A 25,134-nucleotide genomic window follows, 5' to 3' on the forward strand; every position below is an offset into this window, starting at 1 on the left:
GACTTATACTCCGGAAAATACGCTAACTAAATTGATTTAAAAAAAACAACAACACATTTTGCAGTTATTGGTTGAATTAAACATCATTCCAAGTTTATAGCCGAGTGAAGAAACAACAGCTACAACCTGAAGACCCGGGATGATGTCTCGAGGCAGATTAGGTGTCTTCTCTGATAGTGACAGTTTAGTGACAGTTTATTTTGAAGGTAATGAAACATCTGTCAAAACGGCTCTGTGTGACCTGAAGCTGTGCGCAGTAAATGAGCTGTAACATTACTCTTGCTCTTGATGGAGGCTACATTAATGAAAAAAAAACCTCCACCTGGCATTTTAATGTATTCACAAAACAAGCAACAAACTCATCTTGATTAGAAACAGCTGGCTCTGGTGTTGTATGAGCACAAAGATGAACAAAAATATACACAGCCATCGTCTTGACTAATGATTCTGCCAGGTCTTGAAGTCGGTCCAAATATAGTTGTTGTTTAGCATATGGAGCTTGTGGACACGCACCAGAGGGTTCCTTTGGCACGTCATAAATATTTTGACTCTTGTGTTAATATTATACAGCAGCTGATGGCGGAGTGGATGATTTGGTGATAGTATGCGTGGGGCGATAGTTGGTACAAAGCTGAAAATCACAAAGACTACATTATTAGACTATACTAACAAACTTGCTAATGCGCTATAGTACAGAGGTTTTTTTTTTCTGTCAAGACAATTACAACATTGTTTAATCATGTTTATTAATGCATGCTGCTCCCTTTCAAATGAATAAATAAATAAATATGAATAAATAAACAACAAACAAAATAAACCCAACATTTCTTGACCTGCGTGTAATTGCACTGAGAACCGTAAGTATTACAGTAATGGGACAACAGAGCTGCCTCGATGCTTCATAAGACCACGGCGTCTGTGGATAATGGCTCTAATAAAGGATTGTTCACACTGTGCTCTGCTCATTTGTCCTCATTCCTGAGAGGCTCAAGGGGACCGCAACAGCAATCAGCCTCACTCGTGCGTTCATTTAGGGGCGGACTTACGCTTCGGCGAGATTAAAGATATACATTTTATTGTGTTATTTAAATACTAAGTGTGCGCGAGATTCTTTAATAGCAAGGCAAGATATAGCGCAACCATGTTTCTAATCCAAATAGCTGATAGGATGTGTATAGGTATTGTATTGTACTCTAGCACACAGACAGGTCTGAACCAGGTCAGGAGCGTTAGCGCAGAGGACAGCTCCTCTGCCAAAACAGCAGTTGATCGTCAGAGAAAACCATGGAAAAAGAAGGAAAAACTAGGATGGTGTACTCGCATTTAGGTTAACCTTTAAAATTAGCTATTATATACACATCATCATCAACATTCCAGATGTTTAGTGGCAATGCAAGTGATACAACTATCATATTAGATTTTCAAGCAGTCATTTGATAGTCATAAGTTCATTATTCAATCACTCCTCAGTCAAACTCTGTAGTGGGAGATTCTAACTGCTTTGCTGCTGAGATTTGGTAAACCATATTTTCCGGCGGACTTTAAGTCGCTCCGGAATATAAGTCGGACCAGCCTTGGCAATTACCTGCTTGGGCATGGAGGCGCAACTGCACCGTTTACAAGCCTCTGCCGGCAGCAGGTGTGAAAGCTCTCATTTGCGAACTCGTTCCTCTAGCTGTGGCCATCTAGCTTTAGCCCACAATTAGCTTTTTTTGTTTTCTTCAGTACCTCCACTTTTCGCCTGTCCGTCACAAGTTTCTCGCTCACTCCAAACATTCTTTCTTCAGTGGTACAGGAGTAGCAGATACTGGTACAAAAGCCGACAGCGCCCTCTAGCGGCTGTCCGTGTGAAAATGACAAACATGTGTATAACCTGAGTATAAGTCGCACCCCCAGTCAAACTCTGAAAAAAGTATGGAAAATCCGGTATATGGGCAGTCTAACTACAACTAATAGTACTACAACTAATAGTACTTCCAAATGCACAAATCAACACATTCTTTGTTTAAGGTGCCTGTAGTTTAAGTTTAGTATAGTTTCTAACAGCAGTACTATTTACATAATGCACCACACATACACACACACAGAGACACATATACTGACAACAAAGACTCTTCAAGTGCCACACGCTCTTCCCTTATCCGCTGCCCTCTCTTTGTGTGCTGCTCAGCTGCTGTCTAGTGGGGGACTGAGTGTGGAGGTCAGGCAGTGCCACGTGGAGCTCTGACAGTGTAAATAATAAACTGAGAAGTTCGAAGAGGTCAGTCAGGACCCCTGCAGCGAACGAATGAGCTGCCTGTTAGACATTAACCAGGGTAAAGTCGAGAGCAAGAGAAAATTGATCAATATTAGTGCTGCAAATTGGCAGAAAAACATACAATAAGCAATAGCTAAATATAATGTATTTCTCTTTGTTAGTCCTGTCTCATCTGGCTCAGTTCTGGGCTTTCTTTCTTCAGTGGTACAGGAGAAGCAGATACTGATACACAAGCCTAGAGTGCCCTATAGCCACTGTCAGTATGAAAATAACAAACATGTCAAATCATAGATTTTGATATATAAGTCACACCTGAGTATAAGTTGCACCCCCAGCTAAACACTGAAAAAAGTGCGACCTGTAGTCTGGAAAATACGGTATATGTATTATAATACTAGTAGTACTAATAGTACTTCCAAATGCACACATTCTGAAAAGAATACATTGTTAGTTTAAGCTGCATGTAGAATAAGCTTAGTATTACGTTTTTTTCCAAGAACACAGTAGCATAGGCATGTAACTGGACAACTATGTATATTCTATATGTTCCATATATGTAAACGGGAATGTTGCACCCCGCGGTTACTGGCTGAATGGTTCAAAGGTTGCAACACTGGAGTTCCTCCTTCACCCCCCGCTGTCTGTTTGCTGTACTTTCCTCCCTCCGTCTGGCAAGAGCAGATGTATAATCGTGGCAAAGAGCGGCCAAATGCAAGGCCCAAGAACGCAAAGGCCATTACTACTTCCCAATACTCCCACGGCAGCTAGTCTAAAGAAAAGTCTGACCACAGCACAGACAGACACAGTGCTTGAGAGCTAAAGAGAACACCCTTTTGTCTGCTGTACAAACACAGTCCACAGGGTTGGCGAGCGATTGGGGTCATTTATATCACGGCAGGCACTTGGCGAAGACTGCCTCTCCATGTGGATCCACTGTAACACCAGAATGAGAGCAAATGCTTCTCTCGATGGCAGACAGAGAGGAGGCCGAGGGCATCTGCTCAACATTTACCTAGTGTTTTATAATTAGATCGGCGCAACTGTTTGGGAGCGAAGCGTCTGTTCCATTGCGATTTGGACCACAATTCTCGGACTGGAAGCAAGCAGGACTGGCTGTAGGGGAAGGCAATTAGTGAATCTAATAAAATATGAACCATATTGTGTGGGGGAATGAACAAATTTGGGTTCAAAACACACAGACAAGTTGCTGTGCAGAAGTTGGTTATGATAAATGCTAATTGGTCCCCCGTAGCAAAGGGGCAACCTGTCAAAGCAAGCTCACATCTGGTACTCTGGCTTCCACTCACTTTGTTTTACACATTTCATTTTCTGCCAGTGTGAGTACAAGAGAAGAAGAGAGTAGAGTGGCCGAGGGAGAGGCAGCCGGGAGCCTGTGGCTTATGCGCTGAGCCAAATTGTAAATGTGAATAAAGCTGATTAATGGAATCGAAACGTACAGTATGTATGTATCCTCTGGTATTTTAGAAACAACATTGACTTGTTGCTATCAAAAGTGTTTGAGAAATGTAAGACTTTGTTGTCTTACATTGAATTTGTTCTAAAATAAAATAAAATAAAAACTAAACTAATTTATTCAATGAAATCAAGATGTTTTCATGTGACTTTTGTCTGAGTTTTGGCTAGTGGGAAGGGTAGGTAAAAAAAAAAAAAAAGAAAAAAAAAAGTACATTGGTATTTTGGCAGTGATGCAAATGTGGAATGAAGACATGCTTACCCAGACACATTGGCTCAAATTTCTGTGACAGGCAGGTGATCAAAACACATATTATAAATAATAGCAGGATGTTCTGTACTCCATCTGTGCCAGTATGTTGTTCCAAATCTTTTGGAAAGCCCAAAAACATAATTCTCCGAACAAAACCTGGGTAATGTGTGTCGCTATTTTTGATGTTCCCACCTGCTACTCTCATGTACCTAAGTCGCTGAAAGAGACACTAGGCTATTTTCTTTCTGTATGAATACTTGGTATCACACACAGCAGGAAAGGAAAAAAGTGCTTTTGACAAATGTTTGCTCTATATTCTACATTACTTGTTATATTTCATATTTCTCAAAGACGTAAATATTATGTTTTTAATATACTGTCACTCTGAATGACAACTTCGGCTTGTGGCCATGATATCTATTTTGGCACTAGTATCTGCTGTATATGCTGTACACCTGGGGCAGTCACAATGCTGTAAGCGCCTGCACAGACCAAGACATTAAACAGAGGATACAGAAACTCCCCTCAATAATGCGCCTGCCAAATTCATTCTTTACAAAATAAAAAAAAATCGCAGACATACATTTCCCCCAAGCAACCGGGATATTTTCAGCCTCTGTGTGTTCCCTGAAATGCAGCCTTCCTTCCCTTGAGCTTGATATGATGGCTTGGTGTGCAAACAACATCCACATATACTTGCATAGCCTCTCCCTGTGGACCGCATATAAGCTTCCAAGTACAATTGCCAGTCCCCTGATGAATAGCAGCCCGCAGGTAAAAGGATGTAGCTGACCCCGTCACGCAACTCCCTTGGTGCTTTAAAACACATTCTACTATTGATTAATTCTGCCCAAATGCACTGTCTAAAAACAGACATCCCTTTATTGATTAGCCTCCCCTAGGCACTGACAGCTGCAGGGAAAACGCAAATCAAGTTCACGCCGCATGTCTCGTCTCCCCAAAAACACGGTAATCCCGAGCAATTTTCTTGCCCTTTTATGTGGCTGTCTATGCTGAATGTAAATCAGACACACTCTACTGGCTGCCTTTTCCATAGCTCTGTTATTTCATATATGCTGCTTGGAGTTGAGCGTTGTGCGATGATAGAAACCCTGCCCACTTCACAAGTGTTGCGGACAAAATGGCACGACCGATGACACTTTGGGGTGGTGACGTGCCGCTGACACTAATGGACCGGCATTTGGCACTCCCGGGAGATTACCCAGACTGCACTGCTCTCACAATCCACAGGACAGGCGGGCTGACAGAGGGGGTCATCCTTACACACATCGCACGCACTTGCACCGAGTTGGCCAAAGACACGCATGTGAAGAGTCACTGGGTGCAATTACGCGCTTCAAACTCGAGTGTATGATAATATACTATTTTGCCAGTAATTTTTGTTTGGAGGATCCAGAGTCCAAAGGCGCCATTAAGGAGCTGTTGACCTTGTAACCACCTCGACTCTCAAAAACACTAATTTTACTCATAAATTACTGAAAAGTGGCCTGTTAAATGTTAAACCAACTGAAGTTAAATGATAAATTGGTAAAATATGAAATTATTAAAGAAAACAAAGTGAGCATTTTTAGATTTTGGCCTTTTATTATTCATTATTCTGTCATGTGATGTGATTTGTATATTATTGTCTCTGCTCTTCTCATCACCTGTCTGAGGCAACAGATGGAAAGTGATAAATCTGCTAAAATAATTGTTTGCAGATGTTCAACACGCACTGTCCCCACTGGAAAAAAAAAAAAAACAGTACTGGTAATTAAAATGATGGAGAAAATACAATTTTAAGAGATTGTTTTAAATATTGCATGTGCTGTATCAAAGTAAATTTCCGACTTTCTTTTGTAAACTTATTTGAAATTACTGGCTGGTTAAAACCAACAGCAAGATCATTTTCTCTGACTTCATACACTTTGACCTTTTTTTCTTTTAATTCAAATCTAAATATTCAGTTGTTGTGCAGAGGTAGCACCTTTTCTTCAGTAGTGACAGTAGAAACTCTGGAGCATGAGCTGCTTGTGGCAGGTGGCCCAACGTCAGCCTGGGGAGTGTGGGAGGTGTGGGGCTGACTGCTGAGCTGCGGGGGAGAAAACACCAACTTTCTCTTACTTCCTACTGTGATCCTCTGCTCGAGTCGCTTTCACTACACCATCTCCATCTTTTAGTAGTTAGGACACTTAACTCCGTCCACTATCTCCCCCCTTTCACCCTCCCACCTCCCACCGGGCTGTAACACATATGGTCCCAATGAATGTTTACTACTGCAAGAGTATATACAAGATTATCTGCAATATTTTGTTTTGCTCCTCTGTTTAGGATGATGCTTTACAGTATTTTGTACAGTATACCCTGTGGTTGTACATAATGAAGGGTGAGAAAGTTAGGATGGTGGCACACTTAGTACTATTAGTTTGATTTTGACTTTGTTTTTTTTAAAGCAGTACTAAGTAACTTGTTTACCTTAATAATTCCTTTTCGTAGTTCCTCTGGGGGTAATACAAGTGTTAATGGGATGATTGGGGGGGTCTTTCATTTTCCCTTGTTTTCTCTGGCCAGAAAACAGCAATTGCAGCTTTCCCTCCTCCAACCCGGAGGCCCCGGTACACACTAATGTAATCACGAAAAATAAGCTAACAGGCTAATGGGCAAAGCAAACTGTGGGCTAGCGCCACTTAAACAGTATTTACAGCCAAGTTTGAGTGAAAAAAATAATCTCCATTGTGTAATTAGATGTACAATATCCTTCTCTCCCTTTGTCTTTACTGTCAGCGTAGTATTTACTCTCAGGGACAATTCATGAGAAAAAAAAAAACACATGATTCTACGACACATAAGTAACTCATGCCCCTAGAGGCCATAAGCGCCACTGCAGGTGTCGTTGCATGTTAAGTTTTTTTACTCATTAATTGTCTGTGAGAGTAAATACTACGCTGACAGAAAAGACAATAGGGAGAGAGGGATATTGTACATCCAATTACACAATGGAGAATATTTTTTTCTCTCAAACTTGGCTGTAAATACGGTGGCGCTAGCCCACAGTTAGCTTTACCCGTTAGCCTATAAGCTTCTTCTTCGTGATTCCATTAGTGTGTATTGGGCCTCTGGGTCGGAGGAAGGAAAGCTGCAATTGTGGTTTTCTGGCCAAAGACACCAAGGGGAGATGAAAGACCCCCCAATCATCCCATTAACGCTTGTATTACCCCCAGAAGGCCTACGAAAAGGATTCACTAAGGTAAACAAGTTACTTAGTACTGCTTTACAATGGCAGCAGGTGGTGTTTTTGTCCTGGGACTGGAAAGTATTTTTGGTCGCCCTCTCTTTTTGCCTACACATAGGCATAAACTATCACCTAACAAAGAATCTTGAATCTTCGGTTGCATGTGGACATTAGCATTTACCAAAACACTCCAAATAAACATCCCATAAGGTTTGCAAATCAATTAACCCAGCACTACTGAAACGCTGAAGCTATCTAGACCTAAAATAGATTTTTCAATCCAATTAAATTACATTTACACAGGAGCGTCAACAAAAGCAACCCGGCATTGACGAGGCATTGATTTGATTTAGTTTTTTTCTAAAGCCATTGTGATGCTCTCATTGTGAATGCAGCTCATTAAAAGCGAGGCCTTTGCAACTGTGTCAGTGTGTCAAAGAGACAGCAGACGCAACAAAAGGGACCACAGCCTGCTCTGAATAAACACTGCCACGAAGACTGGACAATGGAGTAGGTTTTGTGCATTTGCCGACTGGTTGTTGGGCGGATACATAATATGGCTCTATGGGGCAAAGACGGTTGCATTAAAGCTGAATTGAATTGAATTACATTACAAGTAAATATACACATTCAACATGATTGAACTCAACCAATCGAAATTGAACCCTTTTTTGCAACTTGTCCTAGTCGCTATTTATTTATTTATTTACTTATTTATTTATTTACAAAAGCCTAGAAGAGGTCAAAAAGAGGATATTTTGAGATAAGATTATTTACGGTATGATCGTATGCGCTTGACTCATCTCTCAGTGCGAGTCAGGAACGGTGAATGGTTGCAGTTCAGCAACACCCTGAGGAAACCCGTATCGAGACAAGAGGAGAACCAAAAACACAGACCCACTGGCCTAAACACTAACCTACTGGACCACCTGGGCATTCTTTTTTTTTTTTTGGAGGGGGGCATTTCTGACAGCTCTGTGATGCAGTGCAAAACAAATGACAAGACACCTGGCCTGTACAGCTCTCAGACTCAGATTCAAAAATAAACTGCACTTCTCCAGAGCTGTATTTAATGGTGTGACAAAAGTTCTTCATGTGTGTGATGTTGGGTGGGATTTCACATTTTATGGAGGTTCTTATCACTTTGGTCCCCGTGGACGGTCAGGGTCAGGGGCTTGTCACACTCCTCGTCACACTCATGCCGGAGCACTCTTATCTGGCACGCAGCAGGGGGCGCTCTCTGACCTGTGCAGTGCCACTCGCTTCACACAAGGGCCTGAATGTCACCCATCCATCCCAGAAACCAGCACCCTTCCCCCCACAGGACCTCACCACCCAACCCATCCCAGGCAGTCATTTTTTCCACACAAAGGCAAACTCTGACCATAACACCTTCAAAGGATTCCTGCGGCGTACAACCAAAGCAGTGTGAGAGAAGAATCGGGAGAATATTACAAAAGCGAATACCGAGAAGAGACCAGCACAAGAACCCGGGGCTTTTGTCACATGTGTTTATCGACTATAGATCACACACCGCAGCCTCTGCCCTGGCACCGGCCCATTTCTCCAAATGTCAGCACAGATGCAGGAGCTGATATCTCAGGGCGAACAGAAACCGGACGCCAAACACATTGTGGAGTGTAGATAAGAGAGAGATTGTGTATTCAAGCTGGTGCTCTCTGCTCACAGTCACAGGAGCAAACATGAATAGAATGCGGCAAAAAACAAAATCCACAACATAAAGATTATCACAATATATGTTAAGTTTGCAATTTTAATTCGAAGAAGCTGGCCAATACAGTGAAGGCCCATTCGACGACCCTCAGTCACTTTGTCTTGATCTCTACTGTAAATCATGTCCGTCCTAACCATTCTAAGACATGGGTTTGGCGTGTAATAGATGCCTACTCTTGGCAGATTGTTTTGGTACTCGCTGAAATGGCTTGTCCACGCACTGCATTTTAACTCAAAGAGAAAAAGCAATAGACGCTCTCAGTGGCAGGTCCTATTGGTAATTAGTGCTATTCAAGCGGAAGTGTTTATAGCTGAAGACTTTCTCTCAGCATCCGGAGCTCCCTAATTGGAACTAGGGAAGATGGTGGGTTCTTTTGAATGGTAATAAATTAATGAGGGCCCTTCTGTCTGCTTAAACACAGATAATCAACACCGCAGCGCTCTGGATCCAGCACACAGCCTCTTCATGTGAGCCGCGCAGCTCTTTGTTTCCGCCACTGTTTGTAGTGGAAAACACAAGCTGTCCGGTCTGCTTAAGCTCCACACAGAGTCAAAACACAAACATCCCACTAAGCGATGTAACCAATTATACCTGATAATGCGGCCAGGGTCTTATCCGTTATCATAGTAAAAGACTGGCTTAGACTAACAGTGAAGACTAAGCTGAGGAGTTAAGGCAGATATTTAACCCTTTATAGGGCACTCATTGAAATAAATCATTTCAACTTAAGAGTGTTATTGGGGGACATAACACGAGTTTATTTCGAGTTTATACATTTTTCAAAATTTTTCAATGTCATGCAGAAATGACCATATTTGGTGGTAAAAAAATACAAAGGCTCTATATGAAACATACGAAAAGTACTTTCAGATCTCGGGGGTGCTGGTATTCAGGAGCTGTTGTGTTTTGTGATATTGTTGTTGTTTGAATGATCACACCTGTCAAAGGCAAGAGTTTTTCTAATATGATTGTGCTTTACATGCAGTGGCCGTGTCCAAATATGGACAACACAAGTCAACTTTAGGCTTAAATGAACAATGCATGATCAAATATGGTGCCTGCCTTTTTCATGCTGTAATTTCACTTATTTCACTACGTCTTCCAAAACCAACACATATGTCATCACTTAGCACAATTATTCACCAATAAAATGTGTGAGTTTCATCAACTTACCATGGTTAGTTTTGTCGGTAAAGAAATGTGCCATGAATTTAGCCAGACTTGGGACTTTTTCAGACTTCAGAGAAAACAGGAAGTAGAGAGCGCGACCGGTTTCTGCTGATTGGTCAAATGCCACAGTAGTGGGATCTGTGATGTAGGGTGATCTCTTTTGATTGGCTGAGTGAGGACTACATGCTTCTTTACCTTACTGATGTGCATCAAGGGGGCCATATGTGAAGTGTGTGGAAATTACCAAAACTAGTCACTTGCCCAATAAAGGGTTAAGAAGCCAGGGGTAGAGAATGACAACTGGTGGACAATTCTGCTAAAGTGAAAAAATGCTGAACAGTTGATACAGTATTTTTTGAAAGACCTTTCTTTGATAGACATTTGGAGAAGAAGCAGCGAAACTATTTTACAAACACAGCCCTACTGAGTCACAGCTGTCACTATATCCAAAACGCATAGAGAGAGCTTTGAGTGTCTATATCGACCCCGGAAGGAAAAAGCTGAATATCCAGCTTTCTGTTTGCCATGACTAATACAAATGGGTACAAAATAATAGCCTCTTGTCCTTTGGGAGCAATATGATATAAGATAAAAGAGAAGGATCTCCAAACACACACACACAATAAGTGAGTCATATGATACTGACATCAATTCATTAGAGAGATGCGGCGCTTCACCGGGATCGGCATTAAGATAGTCAGCCGTGTGGTTCATTCTCTCCATTGCCCTTTAAACCAGATTGATGCGGGCACATTCTGATCCCAACGTGAACATAAAACAAGGACTGGGTGTTACTCATGAATGACGCCACGCTTATGTCATCCCTCCCCCCGAACTACAGAGGGGGACCCGGGACGACTTTTCCCCAAACTGATTAATGAGGCAATTGGTAGAAGTGGGAAAAAAAAACGCCCTTGCAATAAGACCTTGTGCACTTGTTATTTCTAAACACGTACGACGCATGATAACCTCAGCAGTGCAGAGATCCTTGTCGGTAATGCTTTAAATCCAGCAACCAGCCATAACAAGGCGTTTGACATCCGGCGGAGATGAGGGGGGAATTTGTTTTCTTATAAAATGGTATATGTCACGCTTCACATTCCTACGGATGCATCAAGAGGAAGGCAACAGAGCGGACGTCCACGAGGGACGGAAAGCTGGTTTTGAAGAGGGGCTGTAAAGGTCAGTTTAGGTTGTTACTAAGATGGGAAACACATGGAAAGAAAAAGGTAGAATCGTACGTGAGGAATTACTCAACCTACAGATTAACACTTTTAACTCCTTTGGTAAATATGGCTTCTAAATGCTGAATTATTTGGGCTGAAGATGATGAGAAACTTGTGATAAAACACAAAACAAATTCAAAAACATTTTTTGCGCTATTTTGGCAGATTGTATGTGACAACAAGGAAGGAACTTTAAACCTGGTCTTCCTTCCTGTTTGGGCTGGGCAATTAATCCAATTTTTATCTAATTTTATTTAATTTTTTTGAATAAAAGTTGATCTCAATAATCACGAGGTGCATTTTAATCGGCCGGATTAACACAAAGAACGTTCGCAAAAACGCTCGACATCTGCGGCGCCTTTCAGATCAAGCCCAGGGAAACTCTCGGACAAACAAACAGGAAGGAACATGAGCTACAAACACGTCTAATGTGCAAAACAGAGACACGCGGAGGAGCCGTCAGAGGAGAATATTTGTGCACGTTTCACCTTGGCTGGGTTTACTTTGGATTGTTGTATCTGAAAGCAGCTGCATGGAGCGGATTAGCTGGACTTCTGACAGTGAATTATAAGTTTGAGCTGTCTTTTATACTCATACACACCCTGTTTACCAGTACTTCTTTATGTATATTGTAAGGTGTTGGCGCACTAAACTCTGTGAAGTCGTGGCCGTACACAAACACAAACACAAACACAAAAGTCACATTTATTGTTTTTATTATCAAAACAAAAACAATCTAATCGAGATCGATAAATATGGGGGGAAAAAAATCATGATTATAATTTTTCCAAAATCGCCCTACTTCAGTACTACTACGGTAATCCCCTCTAAAGCAATTTGCCTCATCTCTTTAAACATATATATATATATTTCAACTGGCATTATATATGATCAAATGTACTGGAAATGTACAGCCACTACAGCGCTGGTATACCAATTGCTTTTTCATTTAATCGGCTTCCAAATAAACACTTAAGCTTCTCCAATCTGGTGTGGAGAGGCAGACAGCATGTGTGTGTGCGATCCATGCCAAATGAGACTGTGAAATCCACAATTATACAGTCAGAGAGGGTCCACAGTTACGCAACACACTGCAGAGCATCTATCAAAACAATGGCGGGAATAGCCCAGGACAGAGGCTATACTACGAGGAGGTGAACACGGCTTCTTTGTAAACAGGCCTAAATGGGAATAGATCATCTCAGCATATTTGTGTCTCAATCCAGGCTCCAGGGAACCGGGAGAGACAGAGGCAGAGCGCACAGACGTCCATTTGTGTTGTAATCAAACATGGTTCTGCTGACAGATCCGGCATCTGGTTAGGAGCTATACAGCGGAGAAATTGATGACGGGGAAAAGAGGGGCTGCCGAAGAAAAAGAAATGGTTCTTTATACAAGAAATGAAATGGATTTGTGTTTGGATTTGTGCATCCATATGTTTGTTCGGGAGCGCCGCAGACAAATGAGCACTTTTATGGTCCAAGCAAGTGCCGAGAGCCAACGCGATATTTCAGGCTAATATTTTCAGACTGGACACAAGATCAATCAAGCACTATGCGCCCGCTCTCTACCCCCCCACCCACCCTATTGTGTGGCTCGTATCAATTTTAATGGCTGAGGGACATCCTTCAAAAAACTATAATGGGACAGGAAGATGGATGGGAGCGTTTGGAGCGGACACACTGGAGATGGGGCCGGAGATGGGTCTCCAGCATGAGACAGGTTCAACAGCAATGACCGTGTATCTTGGTGAACCATGGTGGTAGATGGTAGTGCTATAAACACACACACACACAAACTGGAATTTGAGAGCCATTTTGAATGATGGCAACATGGCCTACGATCAAATATATTCAAGTGGCTGAGTAAGTAAGTCAACTTAATTTGTGGAGAGACAGGTGTTACAAAGCGGGTAATCTATCAGGGGGAGGTTAAATAGAGGATGAAAGCTGAAAAATATTATATGCTACACCTACTTTAAGGAAGTGCTGCCTGGGTAAAAAGAAAATGCACACGTGATTTCTCTGCTGATCCACCTTTGCATGTGCAACTCGATTTATTTTGCACATGACCCCCAGAGTGATTGACAATGGAAGAAACTCAAAGTACATCACAGTAAAATACAGTCAATTGTCACAAAAAGCAGAGGGAGTTCATTCCAGAGACGCTATCATTTTAAAAGACATCGACAAGTCCACTCTCCCCCTTCCTGTATAACTTGATGCTTACATTTCTATTAGGATGCTTCACTACCACTTATTATCAACCTTTTTCAGCAATAAACTCACTTTTGTTAACAATGGTGTCCAAATGAAACATTTACGGCATCAATCAATCAATCAAAGTTTATTTCTAGCAACAACAACACATTGCCAGACCAAAGTGCTTCATAAAAACACAGAGGAAAAAACATTCACCATAAAATGACATAAAACATATAGACACAGGTGTTAGGTGTTTTGGAAGGCCTGTCTAAAAAGGCATGAATTTTACAACCAATAGTATCGAGATATCGGTTCATAATATTTGCAGTACTACTGTACACTGCCAGCGCCCTGTGAACCCAGCTTTAGAGTAGCATTGTGTTAAGAAGAACACATTGATTGTTCATCAGGCGAACATCGCCGACGGCTGTAAAGAGTCCAGTACCCGACTGCTTCCCAGTCATCCCTCTGTGATTTAACGACAGTGTAATATGGAGAACTTAATAATGGCTTATTGGTTAGTTGATTGGTGACAGACATGGGCTTTTGTCTATGAGAAACGCCAGTCGATTTATGCTAAAGGGCTACAAGATAAGCTGTATACCATTGATTTTAAATACTCAATCTTTCTGTTAAATGCTCCCCAGACTGTTACATTTGAACATGTGCATGATCATCAAGAAAGTTGTGGTAATGGATTTGTGTGTTTAATCGAAGTGCATCCTTTAGGCTTCTGTGTAGCATTTACAGCAAATGATCAGCTTGATGATGGGATATTCAGATACTCTTTTGCCATGGACTTGCTTCTTTATCCAGTCTGGGAGCAGTAGAAAAGCGATCCCACATTTATTTTTCCCACAGACATTTTAAAGATATAGCACATAGCCTACTGTATTTCTGTGCAAGGTGTTCTCCTTCCTCTAGTAACTGCGTAAACTCAAGCCTAACACCAGTGTTGCTTTGTGAACGTGCCGATGCGTGCAGCTGGTAAAGACAGCCAGCTCTTTTATTCAGATGGCCTGGCTCTGGCGTTGGCTGCTCAAGCTTCAAATGAGTGCACTTCCATTACACACTCCCAGACACAGGCTGCATGTGGAGTAGAGGCAACTGAGCTGTGTCCTCCTCAGAGCCTGTAGCCCACAGGTTTTGCATGTGCCAGCGCGATATCTCACACAGCAGGATACTACTGGGAACCGCTGCCTCTGGAGCAGTCCAAATCCACTTTGGTTTCCATCTTCTGTTCATCTACCCTTTGGCGAAGAACTTTTGTGGTCTTCGGTTTAAACTTTGGAAGGAAAACCAAGCAGAACTTTTATTGCTTGAGTATTTGCAAGAAGTTTGTCAATACGATTGGAAACAGATCGCTTGCAGCATGTTAACTGGCTGACATAGTAGAACATGGTAGGAGGAACTGGAGGAATGTGTTATGTTTGTTGGAATAACTCATGATGGTGAGACTAAAAGTAAAAACTAAGGAATAAGAAAATGTTATACTGGCCTCTTGAGCCTTGTTGGTCACACAGAAATTCATGAAATATCTAGCCTAATAGCTGAAATATTCACTAAGAATGTGTTTTTGTTTTCAGACTCGGGATGTGTACAGGCATGACTGCACCTCCCTCATTCATATGCATCAGAAGCTTATCAGGGAGCGCCGTGCCTCATTGAGCCGGAGAGAAACTGCTTTCCATTTATTCCTCCGATGCAACGAAGCCTGAGTCTGCTCAATTCCAATAAAAAACTTGCGACATTGACTCTGCCACTTTCAAAACTTTTAGCCAAAAGAAAAAAAAGAAAAGGAAAGGAAAACAGCGGCACACAGGGAAATCGTCTTCGAAATTCACTTATGAGCACTTACTATATCGTGACACACATGCTCTTGGGAGACCTTTTGTTTTGATTTGCTAAAGAGGCGACTGTCAAAACCAAATGCATTTCATTAATGCATGGTCACACTCGGAGACAGAATCCGACTTGTAGAATCCCGAGTTGCACTGTGTTCATCAACATCTGCCGCGCTGCTAATTACCCACAGCGCGACACACATCACCGGGCTGTGGCGGTGCATACAACAAGTGGCACCGCACGAGTGTAGGGAGATGTGTGGGAACGTCAGACTAAAACAAGCCAGTCAGTAAAGGACAGGGGTTGCAACACAAGACGTTCCTGGGATGTTTCTTTATTTGCCAATGGGTTACACTATTTGCAGTTATCATATTGGCAGATTTATCGACTTATTTCAGTCATAGATGAAGCATGCGAAATTATGTGGTCATAGTTTAGAAAGCCAAACTAGTCGCAAAGTCTTCAATCAATATTCTGAATTCCAGTCATTGTAATTCTTAAAGCAGTACTAAGTAACTCATGGCCCTAGTGGCCGTAAGCGCATAAGTGCAGGTGTCGTAGCATGTTGCGTTTTTTACTCATTAATTGTCTGTGAGTGTAAATACTACACTGGCAGAAAAGACAAAGGGAGAGACAGATATTGTACATTGTGCCACAACCTAATTGCACAATGGAGATCATTTTTTTCCCCCAAACTTGGCTGTAAATACTGCTTAAGTGGCACTAGCCGACAGTTAGCTTTGCTCGAGCCTTCTAGCTTCTTCTTCGTGATTCTATTAGTGTGTATTGGTTGCTCCGGCCCGGAGGCAGGAAAGTTGTAAATGCGGTTTTCTGACCAGAGACACCAGGGAAGATGAAAGACCCCCCAATCATCCCATTAACACTTGTATTACCCCCAGAGGGACTACGAAATGGATTTATTAAGGTAAACAAGTTACTTAGTACTGCTTTAAAGCAGGATTAAGCCACTCATGCCCCTAGAGGCCATAAGCGCCACTGCAGGTGGCATGATGTGTTTTTTTTCTCATTAATTGTCCCTGAGAGTAAATACTACGCTGACAGTAAAGACAAAGGGAGAGAGGGATATTGTACATCCAATTACACAATGGAGACAATTTTTTTCACTCAAACTTTGCTGTAAATACTGTTTAAGTGGTGCTAGCCCTCAGTTAGCCTCCCACGTTAGCCTGATAACTTCTTCTTCGTGATTCCATTAGTGTGTATTGGGGCCTCCGACCCGGAGGCAGGAAAGGTGCAATTGTGGTTTTCTGGCCAGAGACACCAGAGGGATCCCATGCGCATGCGCATTACCCCCAGAGGGACTACGGAAAGGATTTATTATGGTAAACAGTTATTTAGTTCTTCTTTAATGTTCAGGAGGTTTTCGTGTGGAAATTTCCCCAACAACTCAGAAGGTTGACATATATACAGGTATACTACTGTGCAATGTTGTAAAACCATGTATGGGCAGGCATATGCACTACAGACTCTATCTCCTGGCCATGTCCTTCAAGCAGAATAGCTTGGAAAACACTTCATTGAAAAATATGCACAAGTCTATACAGCAATGTAATCGGAAAAGTGTGACGACAAGAATTTCAAAGTGAGGTTGGATTCCAGTTCAGACAAGAAAGCTTTACGCACCACGAGATAGCGGTGAGAGGGGAGCACATTTCCATGCAGGACAACCACCAACAGGCAGGCCCCGCGCCTCATAAATCTCACACAGCGCTGGGGTCAGGCCAAGACTCAGAGTGTCAAAATTGTCTTCTTGGTGTGAAGGGAAAGGGAAAAGAAGCTAGATAACAAAGCACTGCGATGGACTACTGATACAGGAACCGACCGGCTGCCGATTCACGCCGGCCCGTCACCCTGCTCCGCCTCACAGGGACCGTCCCACAACTGTCTTGACCTCATCTTTAACACACAAAAACATCATCTGAAGTAATGAGCTGAGTAGATTAATTGTTCAGCATGAAGGAATTTGGCTTTAATGCTCAATGAGAAATAAAATGTGTTCATTCATAAATAGGTTTCATCTAGTAAAGGTATGTAGAGCAAAACCAGTGCCAGTTATAAAGGGTTTTTGTTGAGGTTGGTTAAGGTTTAAGGACCACAATTTTGTAGTGGAGGCTACAACACGATTGAAACCAGCATTGTATTGTTTACAAGAAGGATTACAAACTGTCCTTTCCCATAGCAGCAAAAACATCAACATTTTAGGTAACACCATGTGCTGAGGATATTGTAAAATATTAAGTTTAAGAGCAGAATATGACAAAGGAATGGATTCAGAAGTAATGATCTTGCCGGTGGTGTTTGTGGTGAGATATGATTCCTCCAAAGGCACACACTGTACCTGCAGGGAGAGTTTTGCTACCGGCGGGGCCATTCTTTTCTCAGACAATATTTTTGTGCAGCTACACCACAGATATTTAGTTTGGAGAAGCTCATGGACGGATGGAACTCCCTGGTGTACACACTATCCTTCTTCACAACTATTCATATAATCAAAATGTATTTACATACCTCAATCCCAAAGTGCTTCCAAAAACTGTGATGGCTATAGAGCACAAGGCTTGATCCAAACTTTGAATTTTCCTCTTTAAAGTTACACTGTGTGTCTCTGAATGTTAATATCGTCTGACTCACTCCCCATCTTACAATACTTTCGATCTAATTGCTCTTTTAGCTTGCTACCCCTCCTCTAACCACTGTATTTTAATGACCCCCGTATTCCCACTCCTGTCCTCATCCTCCACGCTCCATCTCCTCCGCACTCGCCCTCCCACTGCGCGACTCTGTCCATGGTGCTGATGCGGCAGCCTCCCCTCTCAGCTGGCCCGCTACATCAGGAGGTGGACAGACGAGTGGGAGAGCTTTAGTCAACCTGAGTGTGCCCCGGAGACTGGGCCCCCTCGGCGGATACTGATCCCCTCTGTTAAACCCGAGGTAGGATTTAAGTACGTCTTAACAATTCATGCAGAGAGAGTAAAAGCAAAGATAAGAGCGTGGACAGCACTATTTTTATGAGCCCTCTGAGAACACAAAAGCAGCACTACCTTAAATGTGAACACACAAAAAATTAAGATGATCTCGCTATATTATTATCTCAAATTTAATATTTAACTTATCTGCAATCAGTCCGATACATACAGACACAGATACAGATACACGTTTTAAAAGCATTTTCTTTTTATTGAACATAATCTTAAGGTAAATATGGCAAAGTATAAAGAAGAAACTCAAGTCATTCTTCTGGAAATGTGTTGAAATATCATCTCGGCTACCAGCTCACAGGGTGAAAAAGGTTGGAGACTCCTGCTGTCTAACTGTCACACAACCGAAAAGTTCACACTGTTGAAAACAATACACGGCCTGCCATCATTTTGGAATTGGGGCGGTGCCATTTCCCCCCGACTTCCGAGTTCTCACACGAGCACAAATCCAACAGGCAGTGGTTAACCCAGGCATGTTTTTCCATCCCCACTGCCTGTGATCTGTCTCCTCGCAAGGGTAAAGCAGAGACATTTCACGTCTAATTAATGCACGGGACGCTTGTATAAAACAGTTAATGAGGCTGTGAGCAGAGCACCGTGAAGTGAAGGCAGAAGACTGGTGCAACGGGGGCTGCTCGACTTCCAGGAGACTTAGGGTTATTATTCTGTCAAGAGGAGGCGGCTGATGTGTGGAGCCTGGCAGAGGAAAAGGGGACCCATGATATTTGCTTTTTAGAATATCACTAACAGAGGTATACGCACATAAGATATACTGAATCTGTTAACATGTACTGATTGGACTTGACATAAACATGCATCTTGTGGTAACTATGTTGAATATTGTAACAAAGATTTCACACGTTTCACTTTCCTTTCAGGACGTTTTTGTCAGTTCTGATAAACAAAATAAGTGTTACTATTGAACAAACCTCGCCGACTGAGAGCATACACAGACATACCTAATATGATATGATTTGATGTAAAGCATTACATGCAGCAAGTTGACAGAGAAAGCAGAACTGGACCACACTAAAACAAGGATAAATAAAGGATGAACTGATCATTTTACGCCAACCATTCTTCATTTATTGGAAAATGTGTCTGTGTAAATGTGTGTCCACGGTGCATATTGCTTCTTAGACGCTCTCAGCGCTCCCCAATGTTGCAGTAATGATAAAACACATAGTTCATCATCAGGTGTGAGAGTTAAGGGGTTAAATGTGTGCACCCGAGTCCGGTTATAGATGAGCACTAAATATAAAATAGCTCAGGTGCTGAAGCCCATAAAAAGTTGCTCTCTCAGCACAGCCTCCTACAGATGAATGGGCACTTCACTACGGCTCTCCGCAAAACTGTTCATTACTCGCAGCACATCTGCTATCGCTAACAAGCCTCTACACTATCCTGCCACTCAAAAAAGTAAAAAAAAAGAAAATAAGAAATCTCATTGTGTTTTCGTTGATTTCGAAAACACTGATGCTCAAACCTTACACACCTCAGAAAAGAAAAGAAATGTCCGAGTTACTCTATTTTATCCAGGGTTAAACCAGGACTAAAACCAAAACTACACCAGAATCGACCAATAACAGGCGTCGTCACAATAAAATGATACCTTGCTAAGTCTCAAGAAGTCTCCAGATTTTCACTATAAGAATGCTCTACTCATACCCATACCACAGTTTGAAAACCACATCTATCGGTAAGTTTACAGTACATACACCAAGTAACATCTCATGACTGAGCAGCAGTCCAAAACAACAGCCCTTGCATGCCTCTCTCCTTAGAGCTCCACTCACCTGTGCAATCTCATACAGCAGCTTGTAGTGTTCCTCGCGCTTCTGTAAAGTGCACAGATTGCAGCCCATTATAGTCGCTGTGGAAACGTCCAAATCTCCCCGAGTCTTCACCCTCCACTCTGGTTCTCATCGGTCACTTCTCCTTAGCCAGCATGTCCTGCTAAGACGTCCCGTTCATTTATGTAGACATGACTGGCTTTGGAGACGGATTCAGAGAACGAGGTTGAGATGATGTGAAGGTCGTCAGCAGCAGCAGCAGCAGCAGCAGCAGCAGCGCCAATCTCTCCTCTCTCCTCCGCGCTCTGTCTTTTTCACACACGCGGGAGTTGTGGCTCGCTCTCGTGCAGCGACACTCCCCCTTTCTGCCACAGCGGCGGCACATGACTACACCAGGAGTGCCTGAATAGTAATAGGGATGGATGCTGGGATATTAATGAGGTGGGAGGGGCAAGAGGAGGAGTCAGAGAGAGAGAGAAAGAGAGAGAGTGGGCGAGCCCAAGCAGGTTTTTTACACAATAAACTTATTAGTCTCACTCCGAGCAGTGGGCTCCATCACACGAGGAGCCGCCAATGGAAATGTGAAAGTGCCCCATAGAAAGCCTTTACTGTCCAGGAGCAGAACTGTGGAACTCCTTGTCTCTTGAGCTGAAACAGGATATAGATCTGGGGGCTTTTTGGATTTTAAAAGCCCTTATAGCAACGGAAATTGCAAATAAAAATGTGTTATTTGTTAATTGTTCACACTTGTCCCAATCAAATAAATGAAATAATAACAATTAGTTAAATTGGGGCAGAACTACGCTTTGTCAATTACATATGTTTTGTGATTCCTAAAATATTCTGTATAGCATTTGGTTCAAAATGATTTAATTATTATGCCATGGGAAAAAAGTCAATTAAAGTTGAATTATTGGAAAGTAAAAACCTCCAATTGCCTAGAGCTGAAATATGATTTTTTTTACTGACAATGTAATTACTGGTACAATTAATTAAAACATGTCACGGAAATGTAGTGCAAGATGCAACAAATAGTTTCATAAAATCCTGACTAATGAGAAAATGCCATAATTTATAACTGAACAAGTTGTTCAAAAAATGTGATGCTATTGAGGGCATGACGTGTAATACTGTTAGAGTTAATATAACTCAGGATATAAATGTGGCAAATGGAAAACACACTAAAACTATAGGATCCATCCATCCATTTTCTTCCACTTGTCCGTTGTTGGGTCTCACATTGCACCAGCCCCTTATGGCTCCTCCTGTAGGTGGTGGGTCCACGGAAGGACGGCCTCATGGTTCTAACCGGGCCTGTCGATCTCTCATAAGGAGCTTCTGAACTGCTCTTTGTCTGACCTGTCACCTAGAACCTGTTTGCCATGGGAGACCCTACTATTGGCATGCCCCCGACAACAGAACTCCTAGGATCATTCAGGTGCTCAAACCCCTCCCCCACGTTAAGGTGGCGGGTCCAGGAGGGGAACACTATAGGATTTGATTTGAACATGTTTTTTGGTAATAGAGTACATGCTATTTGCAACTACATGAATTCTTACATAGAAAACAAAAGCTCCGTCAACCAAATTCCTAGCAACAGTGAAACTGCACACTGATACCTCCCCTCTGCCCTGAAACCACTGTACACTAACGAGCAATAATAAAAACAAATTGTCCTGTGTCCACAGCGAGGCCTGCTCTGCAGAATCCAGCCCAGTGTGGAGGAGTGCTCATCAGCTGCTCTTGGGCATCCCTCCCCCGGGACTTTATAATCCCATTTTCTGGACTTTAATTTTGCTCCAGTGCCTTGAAGCAAGCCAAACAGAGCCTACATCATACAGAGGTATTATAGAAGACATCCTCCACCTCTGTCTCCTCTGCCCTAACCATCCGCTGTAGCATCCTCAAGAATCCAACAAGACGAGAGTTTTCTGTGGTTGCCAGGCAATATCCCATCCATGAAGTGTTCCTCACTAAAGTGTCAATTTGACATCAAAGGGTTGTTGCCAGACCAAGGAGCGGGGTATAATATAGCATTTGAAGAACAGGGACGAAGCTATTGTTGGACTGGAAAATGTGTTTTCTGAAATAGAGTATCAAAAACACTGTAAAACAAAACACTTTATTCAACTCAAAGAACTGAGTTGAATAAAGTGCCACTGGGGCTTGGGCACGTTGTATAAGCATTGAAGAATAGAGGGTAGGCAAATTAATTATTTTCATTCTAAACAGAACCCTCAATATGACTGCAGCATCAAATGAATAATAGCTCAAAATTGACACTCATTTGGATTGTATGGTTATGCTGTTGCCATGCTGGAGTGTCATTTGCATAACCACTTTGTACATGTCTTTCTACAATGCGTACATTTAGTAGAAGAACAGCTTATTCCATGTGTTATTGAGTTCCACAGTGAACCACATAAGAGATGATCATTGCTTCGAGCTGTTTGCAGACAGAGCAAGGGTTAATGCCTATTCACACTTCATAAGACACAAGATCTTTGTTCTTGTTCTTGCAGCTATTTGAGCAAAGTTTATTTGGGCCCTGACATTTCATACTTCAAAAGACGTCTTGCTGCCAAACTTCCCTTAAACCCCGCCCTCACCGCCCCAACTACTGTCGCTATGAAAAAGACGGATGTTTTCAGCTTGGACAGCGGGGGATGTGGCGGTGTGGTGGGAGCAGGTGTCTGTGCCTTTGTAATGAACCAAGTACAAGATCAGTATCACAGGGACCAGAGTCTGGACCGGACCCCACTGTTTCAATACGCATGAAGAGCGCACCCCGGACATCTGTGAGGAGGCTGAAGTTCTTGCAGCTTCTGAAGTATGAAAAGGCCTCTATTCAAAATATTTCCAACACAGAAAGGCTAAGCGTTAAGTAGATTGAAAATGCCCTGACACAAGCATTGACCATAACTGCGGCTGTGCTGGACTCGCTGACCCCAAAAGGTTAAGATGCTCATTGGTCACCCAAATGGACTGTGTCATCATCTGTGAAGCATGACTGATACAGTAGCCCGGGCCCCTCCTGACGGGACGTCCAGAGTGAAGGATGTTCACAGAGGAGTGCATCAAACAGTGATAAAAGCTACTTTATGGCCCTGGGTTTTACAATGTGATCGAGTGGATTTACCTCACGCTGCATTTTCTGCAGACCTGAGGCCAAGACGAGCACATTATAGTTACGTTTAGTAAAGCTGTTTACTTTGACAAAGATTTCTTTCTTGCATTGTCAGCTTCTCATTAAGTTCCTATTGGAAATGGGCCTACATTACAAGAGAAGAGACATTTATATACAGTACCTAGTAAGTGAGTGGTTTAAGCTCTTTTTATTTAATACAAAACTCCAGCTCATTGCTAAATGTAATTTTCTGTTTGAAGACAATTGTTTAGTTTTGCAGCAGTTTCTCAACAGTTACACACAAATCTGATATAATTGCATCACCCAACAGCCTTTTTGTTACAGTGATTGTTTTTGAAAACCTCAATTAATAACAAACCCCTCTTTACTGACGTCTAAAACCTACCCAAAAGTTTACGCAACTATGAAGTGATTCCGGTCCTTGCAGTCTGAACGACACTTCCTTCCCCTTGCCGCCTGTAAAACCCAGCCCCGGCAGCTACAATAAAGAGTATCCGCAGATCTTAAGGATATTTTATAGCATCATCGCTTTGTCCTTTTGACTTTGCCTCTGTCTTTCCCACTTGTCCACAGGTCATTTATCATAGCGGTGCCCTTTGCCTGCTCAGGTAGAAACTGCTCTTCAATCCTACTCCTTCCTTCTGTTAATAGGCCTCACACAAGGAGCAGGCATTTTTCCTTTCCTTCATAGATGTATTGGAAGGCTTCTTTAATTGCATTTTTGACAAACCGATAATTGAACATGCCTTTAACCTGCAGCTATGACCTCCAGCCATGTGAGTGACCGAGTTGGACATGTTTTTCTATGAGCCTTGAAATAACCTGGCCAGAAAATGCAACAACATAGTTACAGTGCTGTCAATATTAAATGTGAACTCCTAATCAGTGCCCACAAAGTCTGTTTGTATTGATTTCATGTCTGTGGGTAAAGACCGCTGTCTGTCATTTACTACACTGCTGAAGCTGGATCAATTTAATATTCCACATGCTTCTATCGCTATAAAAAAAACACCACTTGTGCCGATGAATGGCTTTTAAAAACAAAGTATAGTGTTTTCTGCAGGAACTAAAGTAGGAATCATAACATTAACAAACAGACAAACAAGAACACCTCAATGTGTTTTCCTTAGTACATCCTGCAGCCATAAAAGATAATATTATTAACACAACCGGAGATTGGTCATTATGCTTTGCTTGATCACATCTTTGTCAAATCCCTTTAAGAGTGCAAATGCATGTACAGCTCAAAACATCAAAAGGATGACAATCAAGGTATGATTCTAAAAAGACAGGGATCTGATTTTAGTGGTAAGACATTAATACTTGAAGCACTCGGGATGCCGTTTCCCACACTTGCGTAAGCCTATGGTAACCTTGACAACAAACAGAGAGCATCTTAAAAGGGCCGGAGCTTTAATCAGGCAGTTATGATGCGATTACTGATCTAAGGCAGCTTCCCAGCAGTGCTAACACGAGGTGGGAGGAACTCTCCGTGGCTTCAACTGCTTATCTGGAAGTATGTTACAGCAAAAACGTGACAGCAGCGGATACGGCACCCCCGCTGTGGCTCTTCCTCTTGGGGGCTCGTGCGACCACATTGGGAATCACGAGACCTGCTCGGAGGAGTAATTAAACGGGAGTCTTTTATGAATGAGTAACTGTGAGCAGCGAGGGGGCTCTCTGACAGCTCTGACAGCAGTGGGTCCAAGCGCGTATGACTGCACAGGTGGAGCTTCAAAGACAGCGTGCCCGGACCGTGGGAAGCCTACCAAAATATCTCTCTCAATGACAGTAAATTA

General features: G+C 42.4%; 1 protein-coding gene across 1 annotated transcript in view; it reads right to left on the reverse strand.

The window, feature by feature from the left end:
- LOC306971245 (PDZ domain-containing RING finger protein 4) overlaps positions 1-20,573 on the reverse strand; it is a 55,192-nt gene extending 34,619 nt beyond the window's left edge. The window contains exon 1 of the mRNA XM_079567460.1: positions 20,191-20,573. Within this exon, the coding sequence (XP_079423586.1) occupies positions 20,191-20,259 (69 nt within the window). The 5' untranslated portion in view covers positions 20,260-20,573. The remainder of the gene's footprint in view (positions 1-20,190) is intronic.
- Between the last annotated feature and the right edge of the window lie 4,561 nt (positions 20,574-25,134).

This window comes from Gobius niger, assembly GCF_951799975.1.
Source record: "Gobius niger genome assembly, chromosome: 12".
Classification (NCBI taxonomy): domain Eukaryota; kingdom Metazoa; phylum Chordata; class Actinopteri; order Gobiiformes; family Gobiidae; genus Gobius; species Gobius niger.